The sequence below is a fragment of the Theropithecus gelada genome, chromosome 1, assembly GCF_003255815.1.
Source record: "Theropithecus gelada isolate Dixy chromosome 1, Tgel_1.0, whole genome shotgun sequence".
Lineage (NCBI taxonomy): Eukaryota > Metazoa > Chordata > Mammalia > Primates > Cercopithecidae > Theropithecus > Theropithecus gelada.
In genome coordinates, this window is record NC_037668.1 from 145,590,315 (window position 1) to 145,604,235 (window position 13,921).

At 37.7% G+C, this 13,921-nt stretch overlaps 1 protein-coding gene across 3 annotated transcripts in view; it reads left to right on the forward strand.

Annotated features, from left to right (window-relative positions):
* Positions 1 to 13,921, forward strand: part of EPRS (glutamyl-prolyl-tRNA synthetase) — an 83,798-nt gene that overhangs the window by 35,205 nt on the left and 34,672 nt on the right. For all 3 annotated transcript variants that reach the window (XM_025379008.1, XM_025379017.1, XM_025379027.1), the window contains 4 exons: positions 4,472 to 4,582; positions 8,130 to 8,266; positions 9,151 to 9,358; positions 10,076 to 10,188. In XM_025379008.1, the coding sequence (XP_025234793.1) occupies positions 4,472 to 4,582; positions 8,130 to 8,266; positions 9,151 to 9,358; positions 10,076 to 10,188 (569 nt within the window). The remainder of the gene's footprint in view (positions 1 to 4,471; positions 4,583 to 8,129; positions 8,267 to 9,150; positions 9,359 to 10,075; positions 10,189 to 13,921) is intronic.

Genomic DNA, 13,921 nt, shown 5'->3' on the forward strand with positions numbered 1-13,921 from the left:
TCATTTATTTTCTTTCTCGTGTCTTGTCTTTTCTCTTTTGTTTTATTTTTTTCTGAGATGGAGTCTCATTCTGTCACCCAGGCTAGAGTGCAGTGGCATGATCTTGGCTCACTGCAACCTCTGCTGCCCGGGTTCAAGTGATTCTACTACCTCAGCCTCCTGAGTAGCTGAGATTACAGGTGCCTGCCACCGCACCTGGATAAGTTTTGTAGCTTTAGTAGAGATGGGGTTTCACCATCTTGGCCAAGCTGGTCTTGAACTCCTGAGCTCGTGATCCACCCGCCTCGGCCTCCCAAAGTGCTGGGATTACAGGTGTGTGCCACTGTGCCTGGCTTTAAATTCTTTTTCTTTCTTCTCTGTTATGTATTTCTTCTCTCTGGAACTCTTCTTGGGAAGATGCTGGGCCTCCTGGACTGGTACCCTCGTTTTGTTTTCTGTCTTATTTTCCTTCTTGTCTTTTGGTTTATCACAGATCTACTTAATTTTTATCTTCTCACCTTTCTGTTGAATTTTATTTATGCTGTTATAGTTCCAGTGTTTCTCTTGTTCTCTGAATTTTCAAAATAACTTTCTATTCTTATTTCATGGTATTACTAGTAGGGTTTTTTGCAGAGTAGTGTCTCTTCTCCCCAGTTTGTTTATTTTGGTTTCTTTCACATTAAAGGCATTTCTCAGATGTCTGGTTAGAGCCTTGGTTATCTGCTTATGTTTAATGTGGGGAAATAAAGAGTGACTGGAAGCCTGAAGAATGAGAGTTGGGCTTTCAACTGAGCTTCACTGTACAATGATCTGGCTGGGCTAGTTTGTTGGAGAAATTCCATGTCAGTAATTTTATATCTTTTCTCAAGGATTAGGCAGTTTTCCCAGAGGGGCTTCATTGAATCGCCTTCCTGAAGTGTGAAGACCTGGCTGCCAGGTTTTGAAGTCAAATGGGGGAAGACTGCTGAGGGTTTTATACATCTACTATCATACATTCACTTATTCCTCTTGTCTCTCATGCAGTACCCTTTCCTTTGGCTCTTTCTGGTATCTGCCAGGATCTAGATACCCTCTTATTCACAGAGTAAACTTCCATTCTTTTGTCAAGGAGGGGAGAGGCTGTTGCCTGGTTATATGAAGTGGAGAGGGGATGCTTCTGTGTTTTCAGCGTCCAGAATTTTGTTGCTGTTATCTCTTCTTTTTTTTTTTTTTTTTTTGAGATAGAGTCTTGCTCTGTCGCCCAGGCTAGAGTGCAGTGGTGCAATCTCAGCTCACTTCAACCTCCGCCTCCTGGGTTCAAGCAATTCTCCTGCCTCAGCCTCCCAAGTAGCTGGGATTACATGTGCCCGCCACCATGCCTGGCTAATTTTGTATTTTTAGTAGAGACAGGGTTTCACCATGTTGGTCAGGCTGGTCTCGAACTCCTGACCTCAGGTGATCCGCCCACTTCGGCCTCCCAAAGTGCTGGGATTACAGGCGTGAGCCATCGTGCCCAGCCTTCTCTTCTTTTATTATATTAATCCTTCTGGATTTGTGCCTTTAAACAAAACAAAACCTTTTATTTCTTTTAAGTGGGCGGTTGGGAAAGGGTGAAAGTTGATGAGTATTTTCAGTCTACTTTTTCTCCTAAATCCTGCGAGATCTTTAATCATTAAACACTGTCTTTAAAACGTAGTATTGTTTTTAGACAACTGGTAGTGAAAAGGAAATCATTCTGATCGTTACTTTTTGTTTCTATTGCTGACCTTTATGATGTCTTCATACACTGAAACCCATTCCCTTCAACTCTTAAGGTACATATCCCTCTTATTTAGAGTTCATGGCACTCTCAACCTCTAATTACTGCTTTGTTGTTTTCTAGCTTGCTCTTTCTTCTCAAGCTCTGCAGGTAAGATTTAAGTGAAGCATCGGTTAACAAAATTTAGCGCCATGGAGTTGTGAAGTTAAATGTTACTGGCAGAGCTGATCATCATTCTTTGGACATTCTCCTACTCTTAACTAACTTAGCTTTTTTTTTTTTTTTAAACAGCTTCTGTTTAAAAAAAATTAGCTAGATTTGTTTGCATGATTCTTTGGAGAAAGAGCCTTATTTTAGGAGTGAACGGTACATGGTAAAGAAAAGGGAGAAATGGATGACGGGAAAGGAGACGTGTGATTAGTTATCACAGTATCCCTTCGACAATACCGTGATCCTTTTTTTCTTAGCCTGAGTTTTCATCTTGATAGGAATTTAGTACTTTATTTTTCTGTATCACAGTTAAATAGAATATATCTATAAATAGTTTTTTCCTTGATAGTGGTAGGAGACATTTCAAGAGCTTACTTTGCATTAGCCTCACTAATTTTCTTCTTGCTTTTACTTATGTGTTAAGATTTTAACTTTTCAGTCAAGGCAGAAGAGTCACAGGTTTAAGATGTTCACTTTAGAGCTATTCTCAATCTCTATGAACCCTCATTGACTGCTTTAGTTTTAAAATGTGTGTATTTCAGTAGTATAATATAGTTTTTCCCAACTCGCATCTCAACCCCCTTGCATCTGTTCCCAGCTAATAAAGTATGTGGAGACTTCTCTCCCTACTCCGCAAATAAGGAGACTTCCTTCCAGTGAAAGTTTTCTTGAAAATTAAACCCCAATAAATAAAACAAAAACATAGCTGTTCTGGTTGAAGTATGTGAAGGGGATCAGGAGGCCCTCTGGTCCTTCCCCCTCCACTTAGTGCTACCAGGATTAAACCCCAATAAATAAAACAAAAACATAGCTGTTCTGGTTGAAGTATGTGAAGGGATCAGGAGGCCCTCTGGTCCTTCTATCTCCACCTAGTGCTACCAGGGCACCTCTTTGAAATCTTTAGGACTCTGGAGTAATTTGAAAACCACTGATCCAGAGATTTTTAGAATTGCATATTTTTAGAGCTAAAAATACCTTTTAAGTCTTTTAATCCAAATTTTCCAAATATGCCTGATCCTAACCATCCTATGGAATGCTTGTTAAAAATTAGATTTCTGAAATTTACTTCAGACCATTAAAATTACAATTTTTTCGGGGGTAAGTTGTCTCAGAATCTGTGCTGACAACTGCCCCAAGTGATGATTAAAATTAGTCAAGTATAGGAAACATTCTTCTGTTCCTTTTATCAGCTGAGGAAGCAGCTGCAATGAACTAAGTTTCTCGGGCAGGGTTGTCTAGTTTCAGCTTTTTTAAAGAAATTGTATCTTACTGACTTAAATACTGAGCTGAGTAGCCAGTCACGAATTAAATCTTTGATTATTCCAGCCCAGTAGAAGCTGAAAGGGGAAATCCTTAACTGGTAAGAATGACCTTTAAGCCTCGAGGAAGGAATGAAACAGTAAACTTGAGAAAGGCTGGTACTGATTTAGTATTAGCATGAAATATAAGCAGATGAGGATTAGCAGATGAGGAGAAGTTAAATAGCTTTTCAAACTTTGCATGAATGACCTCTCTGACGATGGCTTCCTCTCTGAGTTCATTCAGAATTTCCACGATATTCTTTTCAGAAGCTGAAAACTACCTTCGACACTGACAAAAAACCGACCCAATAATGGTAACAATGGAAAAATAAAAACAAATTTAATTATACCACCATTTTCTGCATTCTTCTAATGAGAAAAAATAACTTGTATTACTTAGCTCTTTGTTTGCTTTCATATACATTTTTCTCACATGTGCTTTATATATAGTGTCTAAACATTGCTCTTGTGATTGGTCATCATGACTAATTTTACACTGAACTGTGAAGTGAGAAAAATACATCAGCTCCAGAAGGGGATGCTACTAGTGATTTGGAAGTAGAATAGGTTGGAGCATAATGTGTATGACCATTTATTCAGTCAATCTGCAAATATTTATTGATAACCTATATGAGACAGGCCCTAGCTAGGTACTGGGAATATACTGAGAATATACTGGTCTATATATAGTGGCCTCTATATATAGCATATAGTAGAAATACCATTTAGACTTTTAATTTATAGAATTGCCTTATTATAGTGACGGAATGCTGTTCTGCTTTTGACGGTGATGTGTTACCCTAACGCTGATTAAAGAAAACAATACTGAAACAAAAATATCTGTATTCTCTTAAAATGGACTTCTCCAAACTATAAAATTGAATATCACATTTACCTTTAGGATTAAGATACAACCCCACTGGATAACTTTTCCTTACCTTCTAATATCAGATCTTAAAATTATTTTCAAAATAACTCTAATATTATGCTTTAATTGGTTTCTTTTCACCTGCCAGTAGCTATTCTTGTGAAAGAATTCTAAATCCTTCGTGTAGTCTTGGTTTACAGTTGTTTCTCTTTTTTCTGCTTGATGGTAAATATCAGAAAAGAGTTAACAGATGAAAAAAAATTAGTAAATGCAGTAACAAAAATGCCAGTTAGTATTCCTGTGCTATTATTTATTTTATTTGTGGTGCTCTATAAGATATCTCAGTGTTTTAACATGAGGATGTATTTGTTGCAGGTTATTGACCCAGTGGCTCCACGGTATATTGCATTACTGAAGAAAGAAGTGATCCCAGTGAATGTACCTGAAGCTCAGGAGGAGATGAAAGAAGTAGCCAAACACCCAAAGGTCACTCTTACAGTTTCACCCATGTGTTTTTCTCTGTTAAAAGAAAGAGCAGGAAATAAAAAGGAAAATGTGCTTTCATGGCAATGGCATGATTTTGAGATGATTTTCTTTTTCTTTATTTTTTTTTGAGACGGAATCTCGCTGTGTCTCCAGGCTGGGGTGCAGTGGGGCGATCTCGGCTCACTGTAACCTCCGCCTCCCGAGTTCAAGCGATTCTCCTGCCTCAGCCTCCTGAATAGCTGGGATTACAGGTACCCGCCACCATGCCTAGCTAATTTTTGCATTTTTAGTAGAGACGCGGTTTCACCATGTTGGCCAGGTTGGTCTCAATCTCCTGACATCATGATCCACCTGCGTCAGCCTCCCAGAGTGCTGGAATTACAGGCGTGAGCCACTGCGCCCGGCCGAGATGATTTTCTATTCAACATTGTTTGTTGGGATTTGACACTAACTGAAGTAAAACTTTTTGTGGATTTTTTGCCTTAAAAAAGTTTATTTTAGTAACAGTCCACACTACATCACACAGAACTGTTATGCTCAGTTGGTGCTTATTTTTTATTCTATAGAGTTAGCATATTTGTGTGTAATAAGAATTTATCTCTTCCTAGAGTAATTCTGAAAGATGAGTTATAATTCAAACTCCTATCTTTATATGGAATCTGAGGCGCATTCTCTATTAACTAGGGTATTCACTGTCACCTTTGTCTTTAAGCCAAAACATTACACCTACTATCGTGGAATCACAGCTTGACTTCAGAGTCTCTTACACTGTCATTTCCTCTGTTTGGAAAGTATAAGTGAAGTGTCCATCTAAATTCTGAATAGAATTTTTAATTTTTTTTTTTTTTTTTTGAGACAGTTGCGCTTTGTGGCCCAGGCTGGAGTGCAGTGGCATGATTCTGGCTCACTGCAACTTCTGCCTCCTGGGTTCAAGTGATTCTCATGCGTTAGCCTCGTGAGTAGCTGGGATTACAGGTGTGCACCACTACACCTGGCAATTTTTGGATTTTTAGTAGAGATAGGGTTTTGCCATGTTGGCGGCCAGGCTGGTCTTGAACTCCTGGCCTCAAATGATCTGCTTGCCTCGTCCTCCCAAAATGCTGGGATTACAGGCATGAGCCACTGTGCCCCGCCCTGTATAGAAATCTTAAATACAAGTACCATAGAATACTTCTTTGTTAAGCCATGGTCATCCCAAATTCTTATGACTGCTTAATTGACAATTTTGAAGTAAAACAAGTTTTTTTTTTTTTTTTTTTTTTTTTTTAATTTTGAGATGATCCTTGCTCTGGTGCATGATCTCAGCTCACTGCATCCTCTGTCTTGGGCTCAAGTGATCCTTCCACCTCAGCATCCTGAATATCTGGGACTACAGGTTCATGCCACCACACCTGGCTCATTTTTGTACTTTTTTGTAGAGACAGGGTTACACCACGTTGCCCAGGCTGGTGTTTGTAGAGACAGGGTTTCACCATGTTGTGTAGGCTGGTGAAAGAGTTCTTTTATTTCAGCTTTTACAAATTGTCTATAAAAAACTTTATTATATACTGAAAATTACGTTCACAGACTAACTCATATACTAGTAACCAAGCTTATAACTATGTTGGTAAACTAACCTACATATAAGATGATATGCATTGCAAAGAGCTACACTTGTTCTAAATTGTAGCCTTATATGATTGATTATCTCCCCATGTATGTCATTAGCTACTTTTTAATTTGAAAGATTTGAATCCTAGTAAGATTTGGGGTGTGCGTTTACTTGATTGATTTGGGTTTGCCTTTCTTTACATCTGATTGTTTTGACCAGGTAAGTAGTAGTATCTGATCTGCCATATCACCTACTGTACAGTTAGCATAAATCTGAAGCATACTGAATATTTTAAAATTTGAATCATGAGAATAAAAGTTTTGAAGAGTGCTTATTTTTTAAAATGACAGTTGTAGTCAGATAGGTTAGATTAAATTACTAGGCTGGGGGCTCATGCCTGTAATCCTAGCACTTTGAGAGGTGGAGGTGGGAAGATCATTTGAGGCCAGGAGTTCGAGACCAGCTTGGTCAACGTAGCAAGACTCTGTCTCTATGAAAAATAAAAAAATTAGCCAGGCATTATGGTTCCTGCCTGTAATCTCAGAGGTAGGTGGATCACTTGAGCTCAGGAGTTCAAGGCTGCGGTAAGCTATAACTATACCACTGCATTCCAGCCTGGGTGACTGAGCAAGACTCTACCTCAAATAAAATTTAAAAAATTAAATTACTAAGTACTGCTCATTGCTAAAAATAAGAACTAATTGTTAAGGAAGCACACTCTTAAATTGTGACTGGATTGCTCAGTTTGCTCTGTGGAATTTTCATATGACATTTCTCTCGCAAAGTGTTTTATATTTAGCCTGTTAGTATTCTATTCTAAGCTTAATATGTTATTGGTTGTTAAAACATACTGATTTTTCTCAAATGCATTGGTGAATTCATTGAACAGTTGTTAAACACATGCTGGTTAATGTTTATTTCAAAAGGCCTTCTTGCACTTTTTAAAAAAAAATTCTGCCAAGTAAAAACTGAAATTATGGCACTTTTTATTCTCCTCATCTCTTTTTCTTTCCATATCATACACACTGGAAAGGCAGAAAATTTACTTATCTATATCTATATAGATAATACTTTCTTTAAAGTTTGTCTTCTAAAATCTGAAAGGTCCATAATTTCCTCCAGGTGGCATCTGTTGTCCTATAATGTCCCATAGCCACTGGTCAGGAATGACTTATTTTCTCTTTTGCTGCAGAAGCAGTGAGAATCTTTTATTTATTTATTTTTTGGGGACGGAGTCTCACTCTGTCGCCCAGGCTGCAGTGCCGTGGTGCAATCTTGGCTCACTGCAGCCTCTGCCTCCCAGGTTCGAGTGATTCTCCTGCCTCAGCCCTCCCAAGTAGCTGGGACTACAGGCATGTGCCACCATGCCCTGTTAACTTTTTGTATTTTTGGTAGAAACGGGTTTTCACCATGTTAGGCAGGATGGTCTCAATCTCCTGACCTCGTGCTCTGCCCACCTCGTCCTCCCAAAGTGCTGGGATTACAGGTGTGAGCCACCGCACCTGGCGAAGCAGTGAGATTCTAAGGATAGGAAGCAGATTCTAGTTGAAGAGATACTAAGTGATAAATTATACTGTCTTAGCTATGAAATCAATGAATGATTCTTTTAGGCTGGAAGTAATCTCAGGGGCAGGCTACCTCATCTAATTTCATTAATATTAGTGGTCAGGTTGCTGATCTGATGTCACAGAGCTGGAATTCAAACTGTTAATTTCTACTGAGTCCGAGTATGTATTGTTTAAATGGTAAGAACAGAATTGGGAATATGTTTATGTTAAAATACATAGATGGAGAAAGAGTAAAGCATTTTCTTCCTAATACAGCAATGAACTGCTAACAGTTTAGTAACACAGAAGACTTTTGTGTGGTTAAAGAATAGAATGAATTTATAAATTTGCATACTGGGTTCAATAAGTTGTTGTTTCAACAGACACTTTGCTTTTCTTTGTCAATCAGAATCCTGAGGTTGGCTTGAAGCCTGTGTGGTATAGTCCCAAAGTTTTTGTTGAAGGTGCTGATGCAGAGACTTTTTCAGAGGGTGAGATGGTTACATTTATAAATTGGGGCAACCTCAACATTACAAAAATACACAAGTAAGAACTTCTTGTTTGCTTTCAAATAAACATGGGAGAAAAGCATTTTATTTGTATTTACTTATTAAACATTATCAAATTCAGACCTATACATGTTACTGACTAGTAAATCTGCCAGACGTAGCTACTGCAAATTCTGGACACAAATTAAGTTTTTTTCCATATATGCTTCAGTTTATTAACAGGCTATCAAGATGTCTTTTATTTGTGGTGATGAAAATTACTACATCTGGATATAAAAAATAGTTGTAATGCTTTAATGAGAAATTACATGATAAAAAGGGACTCTATACAGTTGCCTGATATGGGGATCTTTTAGACAGAATTTATATGTATAAGATAATCTTTATACTAAAATTTACTTTAAAATTGGTTAATAATGAACTTGACTTTCTAGTTACTATAGTGTGCTACACTTACGAATTTGATCTTCAGATTCTGTAAATGAAACATAGTATACTGAAGATTGATTTATGCAAACTCGGAAATCTTAATTGCGTTGTTATTACATATGATTGCAAGTAACTGCCAGATGTTTTTAAACATAGTAATTCAGATTTTATAATGCTTAATGCAGGTGACTTTCAGTTAATAAATATTTACATGTTCCTCATCAATTATATGTGAATCTGTTCTCTAGTTGATTATTAGTATCTCAATGGCAGTGATTATGTTGTATTTATCTATTAACCAGTATATGTCTGGCATATTAGAAGCTCAAATAAATGTTTAATTTGGAATTTTTCCAAAGAAAATTTCTTATCCATTTATTACAAAATAAAACAAACTATTTTATAATAATATAAAATAATTATAGAATAAAATAGTGAATTTATGGCAGCTGTGGTTAATATTTCTTTGAATATTTTTAATCTTTTATCTAGAAATACAGATGGAAAAATCATATCTCTTGATGCAAAGCTGAATTTGGAAAACAAAGACTACAAGAAAACCACTAAGATCACTTGGCTTGCAGAAACTACACATGCTCTTCCTGTTCCAGCAATCTGTGTCACTTATGAGCACTTGATCACAAAGCCAGTGCTAGGAAAAGATGAGGACTTTAAGCAGTATGTCAACAAGAACAGTAAGGTAACCTTCCAAAGAAACCATATTTCATCTTTTAAATTTTTCTTTAGAATTAAATTTTTTATATTTCGGATCCTCAGATAAAATGGATAAGATGTGTAGAATTTTATTTAAATCAAAAGATGTAAATTGTTTGAGCATGGTGGCTCATGCCTATAATCCTAGCACTTTGGGAGGCCAAGGTGGGTGGATTGCTTGAGCTCAGGAGTTCAAGACCAGCCTGGGCAACAGGCTCTACCAAAAAAAAAAATAAAAAAAGATGTAAGTAATGTTTCCATTTTATAGATGATAGAAACTGAAGCACAGTGAGGTTAAGTAACTTACCTGAGGACAAACAGTAAATAGTAGAGTTGGGATTCAAATCTGACCCTTGTATTTAAGTGCTACGCCAGCATGCCTTTCAGCTAAGTCTGTTATGTGCTCCTTGCATCATATTTCATATTTATAGCAGGAAAATTATTTCTTCAGGAATGCCAGTCAAGTTATTTAAAATGTTTCTTGAGGCCAGTTTATGAAGGTTAACTTTTAAAAATGTGATAAATTGAATTGTCATTTATTTTAACACTTCACCATTTCATTGTGTGTGCTCAAGTAGTGAGCTTCTTAACATATCTGTTTAAAATGGGAATATTTTAGTTAGTGGAAACTGCTTGCATTTTAGAGTTGTTTTACTACTCTGATTTTGAGAAAGTGTACTTTGGTTTTATATCATCTTTACAGCATGAAGAACTAATGCTAGGGGATCCCTGCCTTAAGGATTTGAAAAAAGGAGATATTATACAACTCCAGAGAAGAGGTTTCTTCATATGTGATCAACCTTATGAACCTGTTAGGTAAGTAAATGTAACTGAACATCTAAATGAAAATGCTTAAAGTTATTATAGTGAGTGATATTTTAGAAATTGAACTTTCACTAAAATAACGTACCTGACAGTTTTATTTCTCAGTCTCTTTCTCAGTTTTCTTTGTTTTACATTTAACATTTTGGACTTAAAGTAATGTATTTATTTATTTTTTGAGACGGAGTCTCGCTCTGTCACCTAGGCTGGAGTGCAGTGGCACAATCTCAGCTCACTGCAAGCTCCGCCTCCCGGGTTCACGCCATTCTCCTGCCTCAGCCTCCTGAGTAGCTAGGACTACAAACATCCGCCACCACAACCAGCTCATTTTTTTGTATTTTTAGTAGAGACGGGGTTTCACTGTGTTAACCAGGATGGTCTTCATCTCCTGACCTCGTGATCTGTCCGTCTCAGCCTCCCAAAGTGCTGGGATTGCAGGCGTGAGCCACCGCCTGGCCTTAAGTAATTTATTTTAACAAGGGATCTTTGAAACAACATGCACATTGAACATTGATAAATTATTCATTTCTGAAACTAAAACAACTTGTAATTAACTTTCTTGTAGCCCAAGTATAAAGAACAAAATTTCAGTACTGTATATTACCTATCTTTGGGTGAAAATTACTACCATTATCTTTTTCTTTGTAGTGTATTTTCACTAGATAAATGGTACAAATGGTACATTTAGAGGGAAAAAAATAACCAATATTTGTATTTTTTTAACCATGAAATAATAGGATTATTAGAAGGAGAACTTTGTAAATTTTTGTCCCTTTATTTCTTTTCTGTTTGTCTCTGCTATTTTTCTAAGCGGTATCTCTGTAACTGTGTAGTCAAAATGCCTCTTCTGAGATTTAGTCTTGTGAATCTAACTGCCTTTTAGATATCTCTGAATAGATTCTTTCAAGCATTTCAAACTCAACGTGTTCAAAATTCCAGGATCTAGGTGTCATCTCTGATTTATTCTTCTCCTTCATCCCTTTTTTCAGTCAACAAACTCTGTTGTTTGTGTTGCCCATCTAGTCCATCTCTGTGGATCCACTGCTCTGCCTTATTTCAGGCTATAGCATTGCTTCTTTGATTGCCAAAATAGGCTCTCAAGTATCTTCTTGCCTCCAATTTCATCCTTTTCCTATTTTCCTATTCAGTTTTCACATGCCCACCAGTCTGAAAATTTAAGAGTAACAGTTTTATCACATTTCTCTACTGTTAAGAAATTTCTATTAGTTGGCCAGGCACTATGACTTATGCCTATAATCCCAGCACTTTGCAAGACTGAGGCAAGAGGATTACTTGAGGCCAGGAGTTCAAGACCAGCCTGGGTAACATAGTGAGACCCCGTCTCTACAAAAAATTATAAATAAAGAATTAACCAGGCATAGTGGTAAACACACCTGTAATCCTCACTGCTCAAGCGGGTGAGACAGGAGGATTGCTTGAGCCCACGAGTTCAAGGTTACAGTGAACTATAATTGCACCACCACACTCCAGCCTTGGTGACAGAGCAAGACTCTCTCAAAACAAACAAACAAAAATATTGTCAGTTTCAGGGTAAAAGCTAAACTTTTTAGTTTGACATGCAAGATTTTTCATGTTATGGCGTCTCTTGAGCCATACCTGTTGGAGTTTTCTCTTCCTGATCCCTTCTGTTTAACATATGTACCAAATTGCCTGGGGCTTTTCTAAAGCACTTGATGCCTTTTCCTGGAATGGCCTTGTGGCTTTTTCATCATATAAGTAACCTTATTCATTTTAATATAACATTTCCTTTAGTCAAATAAGCTCATGCATGCATACAGTGTAGCACAGTGCCTGATAGTTACTAAGCCCTCCTTAAGTATTTCGTAGTGGTGGTGGTACCACCAACTAAAATAACAGAGTAGATTCTCATTTTATTCTTAGAAAGTTTTTGAACTTCTCAACAAATAGTTGAAAACTGAACAGCTACACACGAAGAACTGAACAGCTACACACGAAAGAGTGAAGTTGGGTGCTGTTTGTATCATATACAAAATTTAACTCAACATTTATCAAACACCTAAATGTAAGAGCTAAAACTATAAAACTCTTAGAAGAAAACGTGAATGTAACTCTTTGTAACCTCGGCAATGCTGTTTTGGATATAACACCTAAATCACAAGCAACCAAAGAAAAAAAATAAATTGGACTATGTCAAGATTAACATATTTTGTGTTTCAAAGAAAGTGAAAACACAGGTCACAGAATGGGAGAAAATATTTGCACATATGTGTGTAAAAGGACTTGTATCTAGAAGAGAACCCAATTAACAATGGATTTAAATAGACATTTTTCCAAACAGATGTACAAATGTAAGCACATGAAAAGATGCTCAGCATCATTAGTTGTTAGGGAAATTCAGATCAAAATGATAATGAAATATCATTGCATACCACTAGGATGGCTGAAATAAAAAAAGACAATAACAAGGATTAGAAATGTGGAGAAATTGGAGCCCATATGTATTTCTGGTAGGGTTGCAGAATGGTTCAGCTACTTTGGAAAACAGCTGGATGATTCCTCCAGAAAGTAAACACGGAGTTACCATTTGCCAAAGGAAAAGAACACATTCACACAGAAATGTGTATGTGAATGTTTACAGCTGCATTATTCATAATTGCCAAAAAGTGACAATAGAATTTTGCTGATTATCCTTTGGAATTGAGAAATTCTTATAAATTATTATTATTTTTTTAAGAGATAGGGTCTCACTCTCACCCAGACTTGAGTGCAGCGGCGTGACGTCCCCAGGCTCAGGTGATCCTCCCACCTCAGTCTCTCCTGAGTAGCTGGGGCTACAGGCATGTACCACCACACCCATCTAATTTGTGTATTTTTTGTAGAGGCAGGGTTTCACCATGTTTCCCAGGCTAGTCTTGAACTCCTCGGCTCAAGAGATCCATCTGCCTTGGCCTCCCAAAGTGCTGGGTTTACAGATGTGAGCCACCATACCCACCCTTAAATATTTTAAAATAAATAAACATTTTGCAGAAATGTTTCTGCTTATAAGCAGATTAGGTGTGGTATGTAGACAAATTTTCTTGAAGTCAAGAGTATCAACAACATTCACTAACACCCTTTCTAGTGGCAGGCATAGCAGATGTAATTTTGCCCTGGGCTTAGTTTGTTCATATGGATGGAAGTTCATAGATTGGAAGTTTATAATAAGGACTGTCAATTTCTTTTTTCTTTTTTTTTTTCATTGAGGCAGAGTTTCGCTCTTGTTGCCCAGGCTGGGGTGCAATGGTGCAGCCTCAGCTCATTTGCAGTCTCCACCTCCTGGGTTCAAGTGATTCTCCTGCCCCAACCTCCCAAGTAGCTGGGATTACAGGCGCCTGCCACCATGCCCAGCTAATCTTTTTGTATTTTTTTTTAGTAGAGACAGGGTTTCACCATGTTGGCCAGGCTAGTCTCGAACTCCTGACCTCAGGTAATCCACCTGCCTCAGCTTCCCAAAGTGCTGGGATTACAGGCATGAGCCACCTCGGCTGACCAGTTTTGTTTTTTTTTTCTTTGGAGACAGAATCTCACTCTGTCACTCAGGCCAGAGTGCAGTGGCATGATCTTGGCTCACTGCAGCTTCCGCCTCCTGGGTTCAGGTGATTCTCCTGCCGCAGCCTCCCGAGTAGCTGGGACTACAGGTGCCCGCCTGGCTAATTTTTTGTATTTTAGTAGAGATGGGATTTCACTGTGTTGCCCAGGCTGGTCT